The following is a 15,560-nucleotide window of genomic DNA, read 5'->3' as shown; positions in this document are numbered from 1 at the left end:
GGCCAGCCCTGGCAAAGCGCTAGCAATAAACTGCAAGACAGCCCTGCGCTCCTTCCCAGCATCTCTGCCCCTGGCAGGCAGGGGCCCTCCCGGATACGTGCGGGGAACTTTATGGGTCCTGAGGTTCTCCGGTGTCTTCTCGCCCCCAGATGGGAGCACGCTGCTTGGAGCCACCTTGTCTTGTAGGAGGAAGCTGCTACCAGGCTGCAGGAGGAATACAACCAAGGGAATAACCCCAGGAAAGGAGCCAGTTTCTGTCTTGGAAACGGGTGGGCAGGGGAGAGAGGGGGCCATGGAGGAGACCAACTTGGAGGCGATGAAGGTCCTGCCAGGATCCTTGTAGAGGGTGGCGAATAAAAAGAGAAAGGAAGGAAGAAAGCGGATGCGCTGCCCAGCTATCTCCTCCAGGCACTGTAGCAATTTTTGTTCCAGAGACTTCAGAAAATCACATGTGGTGCGAGAAGTGGTTTTTTCCTGGCACCTCTTTTTCCCGGGAGCATCAGACTAGAAGGAAGGGGACCCGGATCCTTCAGTCCCCGCTCGGAAATGGGTCAGCTTTAGAGAGACCTGGGAAGGTGTCTACAAGCGCCCATCTCTGAGGTCAATTTGAATCCAGTTGACGTATTTCTCTCTCCTTTTTTTTTTGTCTTGACGAGCGACATGCAGCACATCAGCCTCCAAAACCTTTCCATGTAAGCGCTTTTTTTCCATCCTGCTTTCCCCACAGCTAGTTTTGTTACAGTTCTTTACAACAAGGTTTAATCAGGAGGTTATTATTAGTGCCGTTAGACACAGCTATTCATTTCTGCAAAAACCAGCTAACTCCAAAATAAAACCCTGTTTTTTTTTTCTCTCTCCCTCTTTCTCTTTTGTTTCCAAATGCAGATGTTTCCAGCTCCTAATGCTTTCCTGTCAAACCCAGGTACGTTTGCAGCATACTGTCTGTTTTACAAACCCCCCCCCACCAATGCAACAGCGCCTGTCACATTTTTCTAGATATACTTGCTGTCGCGTTCTTTCTTTGCTACAGCCCCAAATTGTTTAAAACCGCAGCCTGAAAGAGCATTCAGACCCAAAGCTCTTTTAGTCTTCTGGAAACTAGACTAATTGCTTTTTCCCCCCCTCCCCTATAGTGTAGTGCTTTAATCCTCAGGGCGGCATGTATGGGGAGAGGGGAGTCTGCGTGTGTTGCTTGCAAAGGGATTGTTGAATGTGCTCTCAGCCTAAGTCAAAGTTTTACCTGTGCGTGCTTTGCTAACGTGGGCAATGCCATGGCCAGAAGGTCTTTTTAAAAAGCTATTAGACAAGCTGCAGTTGTGCAAAGGGGAGGCTCAGATCTTACAAACCTTTTACGCACGTGAGCAACATGACCTGTGGGAGTAGCGCCCCTTGGGATAGATCCTGATCTGAGACCAGCAAGAGTTGGGAGAAACTTGGGGGCTGGTGAAACGGCGCCGAATCTTGTCTGTTGCCTTTGGGGGGTGGAAATCACTCAGGTTGGTGTTGGCCAGCTGGGGACCGAAAGCCACAGGGCTGGATAACGATTGTGTGCTCTGTCAATGGCATGTGTCTGTCTGGGCACGGAGGCAGCGTGCTGCTGTTGAAGGAACTGGGCCAGAGCAAAGGCACAGGTTGTGCGGTAGAGGGATCGGTTTAATGAGGATGTACTTAGGGAACTGCTTAGGGAGGGGAAATGCCCTGTGCAGAAGTAGAGAGGCTTGGGGCCAGGGGCTCATCTCCTTGCTGCCTGTCCTGTGCCGTGCAACTGCAGGGCCCAGTGCCCCGGGAATCATGCCCCAAGAGCCCCGGGGGGTGATTTGCATCACCTGTGTGTGCAGGTCACAGACTCCAGCAAGGTGCAGGGGCTGGCTCTGACTCGCCTTACACCCGCTGGGTGCCTGCTTTCCTCACTCCCTGGGGACTTCAGTGAGGCAACTCCTGATGAACAGGCACATGAGAGCAGAATCAGGCCCTTGGCCCTCCAAACCCAAAGTGAGCACAGCCACCCCCTCCTCATCCCCCCCCCCCAGCCCTGTTATAGATGCAGCATCCCTTTTTGTGAGCCCAATAAAAGCACCGGCTATTAAAATGCACTCTTCCACACCAGCACCCTCCCAGCCAGCCCCGAAACAAAACGGCATGAACAGGCCAGCCCCAGCTCCTTGCACACCCATCTGGGACCTTCCCAAGGTAAACGCCTCTGTGGCTTTGAGAACAGGAGGGGAGCGGAGCTGCCTTTGATGGAGAGAGGAACAACCCCCCCCCCCCCATCGCCATCCCCTCTCCTGACCCCCCAAGGGCTGCAAAGGCAGTCATTGCAGGAAGCAAGACCCCTTTCTCCTCCCCCCGCTACCCCCTACCCCAGCAGCGCGCAGACAAAAAGGCTCTAGGCTGCAGGCTGTTATGGAGCAGAAAGTAGCACAATGGTGTTGGGCCCGGTTTTATTGCTGCCTTGTGCGGAGATGGGGTTGGGGGCGTCATTTGATGGGGCTGTGTGGAGCTTTTCCCCTTGAAGTGCTTGGCTTCAGGAGGGGGTGTGAGGCGGGGGGTAGAGGGGCGGGAGGGAGAGAAGCGAGTTGGCAAAGGCCAGAGCCATGCTTGAGCTCCTGCGTGATGAGCAGCTGTCTCTGGGGCTGTCGAGCACCAGTTGCTCTGGCAGCAGCGAGGGGCAGATTCCCCACCCCCCCACCCGGCCCCACTAAAGACCTGTGAAGATCCCCCCATGGCTAATGTTGGCTGTGATCTTTGCTAGCTTTGCTCTGTCCGCCTTTGTGAGGGAGGTGGGGAAGGGGAGGGGAGAGGTTTCCCCTTGTGATCTGCCCTGACAGGGGGCTGCTGAATTGCAAGGGGCAAGGTGGGACAGTCACTCAAGTGGGGAATGGAGCGGAGCCAGGGATGGGGGGGGGGAAGCAAGCTAGCGCGGCTTGCAGCTGGGCTGCTAGGAGCAGCTGCAGCCACTCACCTAGCGGGGACCCGCCTGGGTCCTACCTGGCACATCCGCGCCCCTAGTGCCCTCCCCAAGCAGAGCACAGAGCCGCCCCACTCCGGTCCAGCATGATGCGATAAGCACGGGGAGCAGCGGGGCGCTAGGCCTCTGCCAAACCACCCGTGATGAGCGTGCAGCTTGCTGTTTCCAGTGAGAGGAAGCTCGCCGGCACAGGCATACGGGCTGGGAGCGCACTTGCCAGGCTGCAGGCAATTCCTCGCGCCTTGGAGTGAAATTCGGTTTGCAGAAGGGCGACTCGAGACGCGCGCCACACACAGGCAGGCATCGAGGCTTGCCAGGATATCAAGTCGAAGCGGTTCTGAGGGCCCGGCCCTCCCTGCTGCGCTTGGCTGGATGAGCTGTTTGCCGCAGGGTTAAGAGGAGCTTTCTGCACTCCTTACAAGCAGAAAAGTGCCATCTCAAGAGCAGCTATCGTGTACTGCTGTGATGGGCTTTCCCAGATGCGTGGCTCCTAGCGACAGAGCCACATCTGAAGTGCTCTGAATCCCTGTGGACAAGCCGGCTGCTTATTTCTCTTCTTATGGGAGCAACCTTCTTCTGAGGACTCGGGCCCGAGTGAGCGCTCCAACTCCAAAGACATCCATGAAATACAGAGACAATGCTGATCCAGGGGGACCCAGGCTGTATTTGTTACCAGTTTTTTTTTATTGTTTTTCTCTCTTAAGCAGACAGGCCTGAGCCAGCCAGTGGTCCATATCACCGCTCTGGGAATGTCTTTGATGAGCTGAATTTAAAACAAAAATCTGTCCATCACCTCCAGCCATTGAAATGGTTTAAGGAAGAAGCTTACTCCTATTCCACCCAAATCAGTGGCAAAAAAGCTTGTTGGATCTGGCCCTGAATTAGCAGTGGGCAGCCAGGGTCTTGGTTCTGCTCTGCCAACAGCCAGGCTGCAATTCGGGCCGGCAGAAAGTTGACTAATGGCCATTATTATTCCATTGCAGTCAAAGGAGTGACACCCATTTGCACTAGCTGAGGATTTGGCTCTATATATTTGTCCAGGTGTCATGCCCAAGCTATAAGTTTTCATTCTGGCTGAGACAGCCCGAGCTCAGGGGTCTGGACTAGAATGGCTTCAAACACTCCAGTTGTTGTTGCTAAAAAATCCAACACGTTTTAATCTACATTTCCTTTAGACAGGTTTTTGTTTCCCAGTTTAAAAAACATATATGTATTAACGAGTTTGGACAAATAGTGTCAGTTTGGGGGAAAGAAGTCCCCTGTCTGAGAACTGTTATTCAAAATAGTGGCTGAAAGCCAGCCAAGCGAGCAAACAGACCAGAAGCAGCGATTTACCAACATTGCCCCCAAAAGGACCATTTGTACACAACATGGTTTGAAGCTTTTTTCCTTTTCTTTCTGGGCAATTTTGACTCGAGTCATTTTTCACTGGGAAACCAAGGTTTCAGTAAGATGGATGTGAGCGGCTCTAATTTAGTTGTCTGAACAGGGCATCCAGATCTCTTAAGCAGCTTTGAAAATCTCACCCTTGGCTCTTAACATCAGGGCTTCCTACTCCACTTGCATAGAGATTAAATGAAGCCCCTTTCATAAAAAGCCCCTGATTGAAGTGTGACTGCTGGGTGATAGCTCTGGCTCTGTAATACAGATGGGCCACAATGCTGATAATCCTCAATCAGCTTGTCCGTGGTAATTAGCTGGCATTTACCATATAATAACTCTTGTGTTGGGGAGTGTCTGTTTGTGGTGGGGCATTAACATGAGTCACAAAGCCCGTTGGGGCACAATACACACTTTATTTAGCAGCCCTGGGAGTGAGCTGCATGTTCTGGGCTGATTCTGTGGATCCGAAGTCCTTCCAGATATAGACATCAGCTGCATTGAGCCGGTGCAAAATCGGGTGTCAGTGAGAGGAGAATCCAGTTAAGAGCAAACGCTGATCTTGCTCTTGGTGACATCAGCTGAGTCTGTTGTAATCCCGGCTGGGGCACGCGTGTAAGTGGCATTTGGCCCTCCGTTTTGCTGGGAGGAGAGGAGAGGGGAGAGCGCCTGTCCCTGCAGCTCACTGGCAGCGTACTAGCCCCGTAGCGCAAAGGCGTTTGTACCCAAACCCGCAAATCTGTTGGCCTTCTCCACCTCTCTGCATTGACAGAAAAGCCTAACAGGGCTTGTTGCTGAGTTTGCTACGGCTTAAGATGCTTTCCAGGGGAACTGAGGTGGAGTCAGATGAAAGGGGGGGCAGCTTGAAATGAGCTGGGATATTTATCTGATCCGTGATGCTTTGCTGCTCAGAAAGAGCCCCCGTTCCCCGCACGCCTTCTGGGTGCCCTGGTTGTAGCCTGGCCGGTGAAGGCTGCAGTCACGCACGGGTTGCTTCGGTTATCACAAGCTCTGTCGACTGGGACATTGCAACGGGTTTGTCAGGCTCCGCGGCTCCGGTTTAACATTTGCTTTGGGATCGGGGAGGCCGGTGGCAGGCTCTGGCGTGTCCTGGGGCACTGGAGCACAGCAGCGAAGTTCTGCTTCGCTCTGGGAGTGTCGGCATCGGCTGTGGCCCCTGGGACACGTCTGCCTCTCGGTTCGGCAGCTCCCTTGCCGTCCTGCCGTGTGCAGCCCTGGTCTGCGGGCCTGGACACTTCTAAGGGTGAGCCCGGCTCCTGCGGGAGTACTGGAGGGCGGTCAGGGGAACGTGCAAGACAGCAGCACAAGCTCTGCATGCTCAGGCTAAGGGCACCAGCAAGTAGCTTGTGTTTTGACAGATGCCTCAAGCTGGCCTGGGCCTGCTCTGCCCAGCGTGGACCTCTCTCGCACACTGCTCCTGACTATAATGTTTCAGGGACAGGACCTCCCCACCCGGTCTTTTCTGATCCCACACACGGAGAAAGACTTGTTAAGTGGAAAGCATTTTCCTTCTCTCCCGCAGCCTATTTCCTGCCTGTTCTCATTTACTGAGGACGGTTATGGTGAGGCTAAAAAAAGAGCTTCATCTGTTTCACTTTCTCCTCCAGCATGCTAATAAGCCCTGTGTTGGTAGTATGATATGAAGGTGCTCAGATACCATGGTGATGGGTGGATGGATAGACAGCGTTGCAATAGATGGATGGATGATTTATATATGGTAACTCAAAGATGAGATCAGTGGACTATCCCATGCACTATACGAATAGACCATCTCACCGGTAGAGAGCAGACGGCAGTGAATAGACGGAGACATGGACCAGACACTTGTCTGTGCAGAGTGGGCATCGTCTCTCTGCAGCACTGAGTCTTGTTATCACAGGAGAGAAGGACTTTCGGTGGGTGACAGGGCTCATAAACCCATAACTGGGAACCATCCCAAGTGCCCCGTAACAGGACAAGAGACCCCAGTGAGGTTGTTTCCCAGTAGACTGTCTCTCCAAGAGGCCTGAGCAGGATGGATGGGGTAGGGGAACCATACAAGCATTCCCCCATGTGCGTGTGTGGGGCAGATATACCCCAATCTGTCCTCTGCCAGAGCTGCCTAGTAACTCCATTTGTAGCAGCGGGTTTGGGTGAAGTGAGTGCTGGAGTTAGAGTGAGGGCCTCTGCTCAAAATGATCATCTCCCTGCAACCCCGTGGCAATGGCCTTGAATCGCTGCCTGCATGGGATGGGGCCAGACCAAGGATGCCCTGGCATTTCGAGTGGGTCCATGAGTTTGCTTGGGAGCTCCCCTCCAATGTCCTGGGCTCCTACCCCAACCCCACACATGGACTCCTGCCTAGAGGAACGTCTGCCTTCGGGCCAGGCTGCGGCATGCCTGCGGCCTCCTCTGCAGGGCACCCACCTCCATCCCTGCCAGGATGTCCATGGGTTAGCTCCTGGCTCTGAACTCATGCCATCTAGCCAGCATGCTCTGCAGGGCATCAGACCTCACCCCACTGGTCTGCCCAGGCCTCCCACCCAGGAGGCTCCAGCGTTGGCTCCCGATTCAACACCCTCACCACGTCTGTGGGGCTGTCCAAAACAAATTGATTTTATTTTTCCCTTTGTAAACAAAGGGGGAGAATCAACCGTCTCCTAATTTTAACCAGTACGTGAGGGACCAGGGCGCCATGACAGACCAGCTGAGTCGGAGGCAGATCAGGGAGTACCAGCTGTACAGCCGGACCAGCGGCAAGCACGTCCAAGTGAACGGCAAAAGGATCACGGCCACCGCAGAGGACGGCAACAAGTTTGGTAAGAAGCTTGGAGCACTTCAGCTGTGTGGGAAAAAAAGAGGCAGGCTGGAGGGGTGTCCCTTGCGCCAAGGGAATGCCAGGCTTTCCAGGGAGGGGTGCATCAGTCACATCTGGCTGCACGGCACCTCTGGAATCGGGTTGGTAAAGCCCATTGCCAACAGTGGGGTGTTAGCCCATGCCAAGGGCTGCTAGGCATAGCTGTAGTGCTGGTGATAATGAATAATCATGCAACAACTTGCTGGCCAAAGCAGGAGACCAGACATCCACGCATCTCATTTCTGTGCCTAGCACTGGAGAGGAATGAGGTTGAACGATGTTGAAAGTGGGGTAGGGCTTGACATCAAGAATCCCGCGGTCTAGTCCCAGGTCTAGCAGGGAAGTGGGGGAGCAGGGGTTTGGAGCAAGGTGTTCACAGCTTTGGTTGGAAACGAGTCCTGGGGGGACTTCAGTCCTGACTTCCAAGTTTTGTTCTCAGCGAGTCACGAGGGTGACCATGGAGTAGACACTGCGTTTCTTCTCCAGCATGGGCAAGGTTGCACCCGGTCGTGAAACGCACACTCTAGTCCAACCTGAGCTTTCTCAGGACAAGCGAAAGCTTGGCCCTGTTGGGAACAGAGGCAAAGCTCCCTGAGACTTCAGTGGGGACAAGATGTCCCTATTTTGGTTTAAGAATCCAGCATGTCCAAAATATCTCCTGCCAAGGTTATTGGGGATGATCTGACCATCAGGAGGGAATGCAGTGTGTCAAAGGTACAATGACTTGTTACGGTAACAATCCAGCTTTGCTCTGGGGACAATAGACTTAGATTCTCTTAGGGTGAAATTATGAGCAACTCCAGCTGAGTTTAGATTAGTGCGGTATTGGGGGTTAAATGTCAATTAGCAGCAGAAAGGCAGGGCGCTGAGATCTCGTCTGACCTTCAGACACAGCTACATGTAGGTAGCTGGGAAGATTAGTACATTGTCTTCAGCAGTTGAGCTAATCAAAGGGAAGATTTTTAACTGGGTTTAAAATATATCTGGCTCCTGCTCTCCGGCTTCTGTGGGAGAAGAAATAAGCCTGCATTGATGTGCCTATTGTTAGACAACGGAATGGGCCGGTTCCCATTCGTGCAGCGGCACCAGGGTAAATGGAAAGGGTCTGTGTTATGAATAATACTAAGTTTATCTGGACTTTTAATTATTGCAGGGTTGCACAGAGATGGTAATGCTTTTCAGAGGAGGGTTTATCCAAAGCCAAAAGATAAAAGCAGCCCTTTTGCAGAAGCTTGCATCTGAAAAAAAAAAACGATAATTAAAAATTGTCCCAGAAGGGGGAATTCCTCTATCTGTTGAGAAATTGGGTAGGATCAGTTAATTAGGTCTCATCAGGAAGGGCATGGCAGACCAGCTGTGGACCAATCAGTGAGGAACATTCAAAAATCTTAATTGTCCCATTGGATGGAAACTGTCTCGTTATAAAGGAAATGGTGCACGTCTTCCTGAAAGCGCAGCAGATAAGAGACTTTGCAGACTGGGGAATACAGAACCCACCCCCTCGGCATGAACTTCCCCCGTGGCAGTTTCTGCATGCACCTAGGACTACATCCAGTCCACAGGGAGAAGGGCTGTCCTCTTGAAGCACCAAGCAGCCACGCTTAGGTGCATGAAGCAGGACCAGTGCAGCTTGCCTTTCTTTATCCTAAACTTGCCTTTCCTAATCAGCTTGATTTAGCAGCTGCAGCCGGAGGCCTAAGGGTGGGAGGCAAGCGTCTCATCTGACTTCATTGCTGTTACTCATCCAGGGCTGAGGTGGAAGGTGCTTGGAGGTGGCATTAGCCACAGCTAGAGCTCAGCTTGGAGCCACCTGATTAGTTTGAGAGGTGGGATCCATGCATTCAGAAATGTGGGGAGGTCTCTCCCAGTTATTACAACAGGGGAGTGCACTGATGTGCTCGTCTAGAAGAGCGCAGGCCCCTGGTGGGTCCCGCAGTGCAACAGGGCTCAGAGCTGTACAGTTTTGCCTCCATGTATATCCATCCACGCCTGCTGCTTCTAACTAGTCGTCTGCAGCAGCAAGCGTTACGCTGGAGACAGAGGGCAGAGAAAAAAACATGCATCCTGCTGGCTTCTCACTCTAGGCCCAGAACAGTCTCTGGGCTGAAATGCACCCCACAAACCCCACGGCACCCCCATTTCAAGAGATTAAATACAACAGTCCTAGCACCCAGCAGTGATAAACAACTCCCACTCCCTGCATGCCAGGCTTAACCCTTCCCAAACCAGGGGACTGTCTTAAAAATCATGAGATTTTGAGAATGCCACGCTGTGGGGCAGGGGTGCTATTTGCTTGCTGGTTTCTGAGCCTTTAAGTTGCTTGCAGGTCACACTTGAAAGCTCTTCTCTGCAACCAGGAAGGTGGAGACCTTGCTTTTTCCCCCCTAAAGGAAGCAGAGGGTCCAGCAGCAAGGCAAAAAATGTGCCATCCCAGTAAATATGATGGGAATTGTCACTAATGCGGCAATGGTTTCAGCCTGAGCTTTCTGCAAAAGCCAAAGGTGCAGAGTCCAGCGGTACATTATATTTGCTCCTGGGGAATCCTCCATCACCCACTGTTGGGACATGACACGTTGGGAACTGCTGTGTGTCAGAGAGCTGCAAAGGATGAGCTTGAATGTCCTTGACACAAATGCTCCATTTCCATGTAAAAGGCCAAGGCTGCTCTAAGCTGCTTGGAAAGAAACTGCCCTGACTTCCCAACCTACAGCTACTGCCCTCTGGCACGGCCCCCTTCTCCAGGTGGCCTAAGCAGACACCCGCGCAGGCTGCAGGTAGCAGAGCACAGAAGTGGGCGGGGTTTGCAACGATACGGACGCTTTGCCTGTCGGCATGTCACTCTAGCCAGCGCTAGTCTAGCCAGCATGTGGACAGGCTGTTGCTCGAAGGAGCTCTCTCCTGTCCCCTCTGGCTCCTTCTCTCTCCCCCCACCCCTCTTTCTCTCACTCTTCCCTTCAGCAAAGCTGATTGTGGAGACGGACACTTTCGGGAGCCGCGTGCGCATCAAGGGAGCCGAGAGCGAGAAGTACATCTGCATGAGCAAGAGAGGGAAGCTCATTGGAAAGGTGAATCACAGACCTAGGACCTCCTCCCCTCCCCCCCCACTGCATGCTGTACCCCAAGCGGCAAGCTGGGTTGCTACCCAGGGCCACCCCATCCCCTGTGGTTTCCATCCCGGGTGCCCCTGGGGAGATGTGCTTCAGCCAAAGGCAGTGGTCACGGCACTTAGCACAAGGATGATGTGCAGTCGAATGGGCTGAACGATCAGGCCTTGCGCACCGTGGCGCAGGGATGTCTTTCTGTCTGGCTGCGTGCTAGGGGATGCCGACCCTGAGGAGCCCCAGCTGCCGTTCCTAGGCTCTTCATAAAAGCCTGGGCTCTCAACCGATGGCAGTCGGCGTAGCCCCATCACAGCCCTAGGTCCGCTGCCCCACATCCGGGCCCTGGTAGCGACTGCACACGTTGCACAGGTTCTGGCATCGTGGGGAAGGAAAGGGCAGGGAAAGCTGGGCTTGCCACTGTGATGCCTGGCACGCCGGCAACCCTATCCATTTAACCCTTTCCTTGCTGGAGGAACCTACTCCTTTCCCCCCTTCTCCTTCACCCCCCATGCAGCCCAACGGCAAGAGCAAAGACTGCATCTTCACCGAGATCGTGCTGGAGAACAACTACACGGCCTTCCAGAACGCGCGCCACGAGGGCTGGTACATGGCCTTCACGCGCAAGGGCCGCCCCCGCAAGGCCTCCAAAAGCCGGCAGAACCAGCGGGAAGCCCACTTCATCAAACGCCTGTATCGCGGCCAGCTGCCCTTCCCCAACAACGCCGAGCGGCAGAAGCAGTTTGAGTTTGTGGGCTCCTCGTCGCCGACCCGCAGGACCAAGCGCACCCGCCCCCCGCGGCCTCTCACGTAGTGCCACACGCTTCCCCGCCCCGCAGGGGACACGTGGGATGCCCCCCTGCTCTGCGCGCCCCACAGCCACCTGTGCAGCTGCTCCATCCCGGGCCTCATCAGACAACACGGCCTGCTGTGTGCCCGTCCCCGTGCCCACTGCCCCGGTGGCACATAGGACTCTACCTCTCCCACCCTGTGCCTCCCAGGCCCGTGTTGTCATCCCCACCCCCCCATGTTTCTCACAAAGGTGCTATATTTTTATACTCTGACTCTCTTAGGCACAAACTATTGGCTGGAGGGAGCAAACACCTTGGATTGAGGAGGGCATGTCTAGTCTTTGTAATCCCAGGCTGGATTTCCCTTTGCCTCCCACTGTCACAGTCCCTGATGTTTGCCCATTGCTCCCCTCTGTGCAAGCCCCCCTGCAGGACTGGCAGCCAACGGGCTTGCTCCTGGGGGGTTTCTTCAGCTCCCACGATGGGCATGGAAGTGCTCGTTCCAGCCCGATGGCCGCTTTCCCCGCCTGGCAGTGAGCAAGGTTGGTTTTATTATCCCTCGACCCCAACTCAGCGCCCAACTGCCTGCCACGGAGCAGTCTCGGGCTGCGGGACATCTCTGCGGGGGAGCAGTGCCACGGGACTGGCTCGGGGACTATGGGAAAGGATCCTGGCATGGCCGAGCTCCTAGGCTGTTTCTTTCTGTGGACCGCGGCCGGGCAAGAGACTGCTTTGGTCTGTTCCAGATCCAAGAAATCCAGGTGACTTGGGAACCCCGGAGGGCAGCAGAAGGGCTGAGGACACGCTGGCTTCCCCGTGCAGCAGCAGGCTGTCATGGTGCTTGCCTCCCTGTCACCCATTGCCGTGTTATCGGGTGGTGTGGCTCCCCCACCGGCACAGATCAGAATCTGCGGGACTTTCCCAGGCCTCCACGGGGAAATGGTTGGCCCAGCAAAGAACCGACTCGAGGTCTCCGAAGCACTGGGACATCTCCCCCTTCTGAGCTAAGCCGCTGCTTTGGCAGAAGCGGGGTCCAGGGGGAGGTCGAGACCTGCTGTTGCAGAGCGAAGGCCCCAGCACTTGTTCCCCCCCTGTCTATCATTGTTGCAGGCCACTTGATTTTATTTATTGTGTTGTACGTGTCCAGCTTCCCCCAGAATTGGGGCGTAGTTGGGTGCTGCGAGAAACCCGGCTCCCAGTCCATTCCCCCAGGTTGTGGGGGGGAAAAGCCCCCACCTCCTATGCCCTCTCCACCTTCTGACACAACCCCCTCCAAGACAGTAGGACCCCAGCCCTTCATTTCATTGCCCCACAAACCCCCAGTTGACTAAAAGAACAACTTGGCGTAGCGTCCATGATTGCCCTCTCAGACAAGGAGGGATCCCTGTTAGGTTTTTTTTACCCACTCCGTTATCTTCTTCAGGCTTTAAAGGCTTGTCATTTTAGGCCTAAACATATAGCTTTTGGAATTTGTTTTCTTTTTTTTTTTTTTTTTTTTAAACCTAAAATGAATAAAAATGAACTTCTAGAGAGAGACAGAGCTATTGTAAGCGTCCATCAAAGCAGCATTATGGAGCTGGCCGGGGTGTTTTGGGGGACGCAAGTCACGCCTTGTCATATTGGGGTCCAGTCACAGCACAGTCAGAGGGGTTGGAGTTTTACTTCCTAAGTAGAGCGTAGGGTCAAGTGTTAAATAAGCTGCACATGCAGCAAAAAGCTGCTTCTCCCCTCTTCCCCAAAGGAGCAATCATGGGCTTCTTTGACCATAAACCCAGGGGGTTCTGTATGTTCTTGTAGTGCCATGACATGCTCTAACCACCCCTCCCCCATCTCATTATGGGTCCTATAGCAGAGTGCTAGGAGCAGGCTTCTCATTCAGTGTGCCGGCTTCTGCCCCTGCCTCTGTCTCTGCTTTGCCCTGTGGCTTGAGTGAGCTCTTTACACCCGTGTACCAGGTATCCAGGTTGTAGCTGTACTGATAGAGGCCAAAGGAATCAAAACTCGTGGAAGAGGCGATACCTTTGATTAGACCAACTCGGTATTTATTTGGTAAATATGAATTTTCATTTCTACCCAGGAGAACTTGTACACGCCCACGCCGGACGAAGAGAGTTGTGCCTGAAAGCTTGCAAATAAGTACAATATTTTTCTTGCAAAGATCTAGTTGATCTAATCAAAGATATCGCCTCTTCCACAAGTTATTAGACCAACTGGATCTTTGCAACAAAAATAGTTTATTTATCTGTAAGCTTTCGGGCACATGCACCCTTCGTCCGGCATAGGCGTGTACAAGTTCTCCTGGGTAGAAATGAAAATCCATATTTACCAAATAAGTACCGAGTTGGTCTAATCAAAGATATCGCCTCTTCCACGAGTTTTGATTCCTGTTGTCGCCCAAGCAGCTAATGCACTTGAAGTCTCGTTAAGTGATGGGAAAGGGGAAAGCCTTTTCCCCACTCTGAGGTGTCTGGAAACCTTAGTTAGGAGTGGGCTGAATACCTGGCTACTCTTTAGATACAGGGGGATTTGGGAGAGATCAAAGGGCCTGCTTGAAAGCGGGGCATGGGGCTGGAGCTGTGAGGAGGGGAGAGGGGGCCCAGGAGGCCTTGCCAGCCCAGCCAAAGGTGATAAAGCCTCCTCTTGTTCTGGGGCTGGGAACGGGCTCCGGCCCCTCCAAATGAGCAGAGAGGGGCCATGTCTGGGGAGGCTGCACCTGAAGGGGAAACATTAGACTCCAGTCAATCAGCAGCAAATTAGGAGCCAAGCGCAGTGGCTTCCGCCCGCACACAAAAGGGGAGCTTTGCTCTGCCTCCCGTCCGGCCGCGCCCTCCCCCGGCATGGAGGGCCTGGTGCCCGCCACCAGGGCGATCCTGCCCGGGCTTAATCCCCCCGGGGTGGGAGGCATTAGAGGGGATTTGCCGGCTGTGTGCGTCTCTGGCAGCCCGAGCCCTGTAGCGTGCATTGCCTCCGCTGGGGATCAGGTTCGCCGGAGCCGGGGTGTCACTCCGCACTCGGGAGCACTCGTGCTTGGGAAGAAAGCATCGATGCCACGTGCGGAGGCAGTGGGAGCTCCCCCTTCTCCACTCCTGGCACCCGTACTAGCTTCCCCCTGCTTCGCTGCGGGCAGGCCCTCCGTGCCAAGCGGCCGGGGGTGGGCGTTTGCTGTCTTCACCCGCTGGGCCTGCCTCCCCTACACTCGTGGTGGCCCTGGGTGAACTTTTAGGATCGGGCCCCCCTTCGCCAGAGATCACGATAATAATAATTGACACATGACCTTTCTATCTGCCTGATTCACCCATGCTTGTGTCCAGCCCTGGCCAGTCCAGCCGGGCGCAGGGACGGAGCGGACCCAGGGAGCCTGCACCCCGAGTTTGCAGGCTGGCGTTGGTGCAGGGCCTTGGCGAGGCTGGCTTTTGAGCTCTGAGGAAGGAGGGAGACATCCTGGGCCATGAGCCTCAGCTGCGGACCCCGCATCTGATGCCGCGTGGGGAGCACTTGCCGGTGTGGCCTGTTTCGAGGGCTGCAGAGAGGTGGAGGATGGAGTCCCCTTAGCTGAGCGCCTCTGCAGAGCAGGTGCTCGCTGCTGGTCGCCTCCCTCGAGGTCGGGTTGGACGAGGGCTCGGCTGGCACACCAACGTGCCGCACTGCTTGTCCGCGCAGCACCTCGGGACCTGCGCCCTATAAGGTACTGGAGGAAGATGGGGGAGGCGGGGCAGAATTTATGCTTGGGGACAGCATCCTTGGGGACCACATTGAGGTCAGAGGCCTCCCATTCTCCGAGCAGGTGCCTGCTGCTGCTCCCTGGGAGCGAACACCCAGGCTCCCCCGGGATGGTGAGGCTGCCACGGACACCCCGACTTTCCCCCCTACGGCTTCATGTCCCTGCCCCGCCGACCCACGCTGTCCGACTGCTCCCTGTAATTGCTTTTCCCGGCACAATAAGCATTTGGGGGTTGGGGGGAAGAATCTTAATCCTTTAACCGGGTCTAAAACAAGGCATTGACAAAGCTCTGCAACTCTTAATGCGGCGCGGAGGCCACTGAGGTGGTGTTGGGAGGTGGGGGGGGGGGAGGGAAAAAAGGGAAAATTATAACAGTTTGAGTTAAATGAACCTTTAAAGCAGGAGGGAAATGCAACACCCAGCAATTACTGCCAAACAATGCAGCCAGGAGCCTGCTCCCAGGTGTGACAGGCAGAGAATTAGCAATGGGGCTGCTTTAATTCCCCCCCATCTCCTTTTCCTTCGGCCTCATAGCGTTTGGTTCTTGTTTCCGCAGGAATCTGAGACATTCTGCTCTAAAAGGGCTGGGGCTGCCTCTCCCGGCTCCCCCCTCCCCGCTTCCACCCAGCTTCAAAGGTGGGGGAGTTCCCTTTGTATAATCTCCGCTTTAATTTTTTTTTCCCCTCTTCCCCCTCCTTTGCCGCCCCCGTCCCTCCTTTTATTTTTTTTGGGGGGGGGTGTTTCC

The 15,560-nt window shown here is 54.5% G+C and overlaps 1 protein-coding gene across 1 annotated transcript; it reads left to right on the top strand.

Moving 5' to 3' along the window:
* The first annotated feature begins 660 nt into the window (after nt 1-660).
* Nucleotides 661-12,445, top strand: FGF17 (fibroblast growth factor 17). Its single transcript, XM_090051812.1, has 5 exons — nt 661-692; nt 886-922; nt 6,990-7,167; nt 10,164-10,270; nt 10,821-12,445. Exons 1-5 carry the CDS (start codon nt 661-663, stop codon nt 11,115-11,117), a joined length of 651 nt encoding a protein of 216 aa, XP_089907938.1. The 3' UTR covers nt 11,118-12,445.
* The last annotated feature ends 3,115 nt before the right edge of the window (nt 12,446-15,560 follow it).

This window comes from Crocodylus siamensis, chromosome 6 (assembly GCF_052110815.1).
Source record: "Crocodylus siamensis isolate JL-2025a chromosome 6, ASM5211081v1, whole genome shotgun sequence".
Taxonomy (NCBI): Eukaryota; Metazoa; Chordata; order Crocodylia; family Crocodylidae; genus Crocodylus; species Crocodylus siamensis.
Note: the sequence above shows the minus strand (reverse complement) of the source record. Positions and strands in the feature narration are given on the sequence as shown.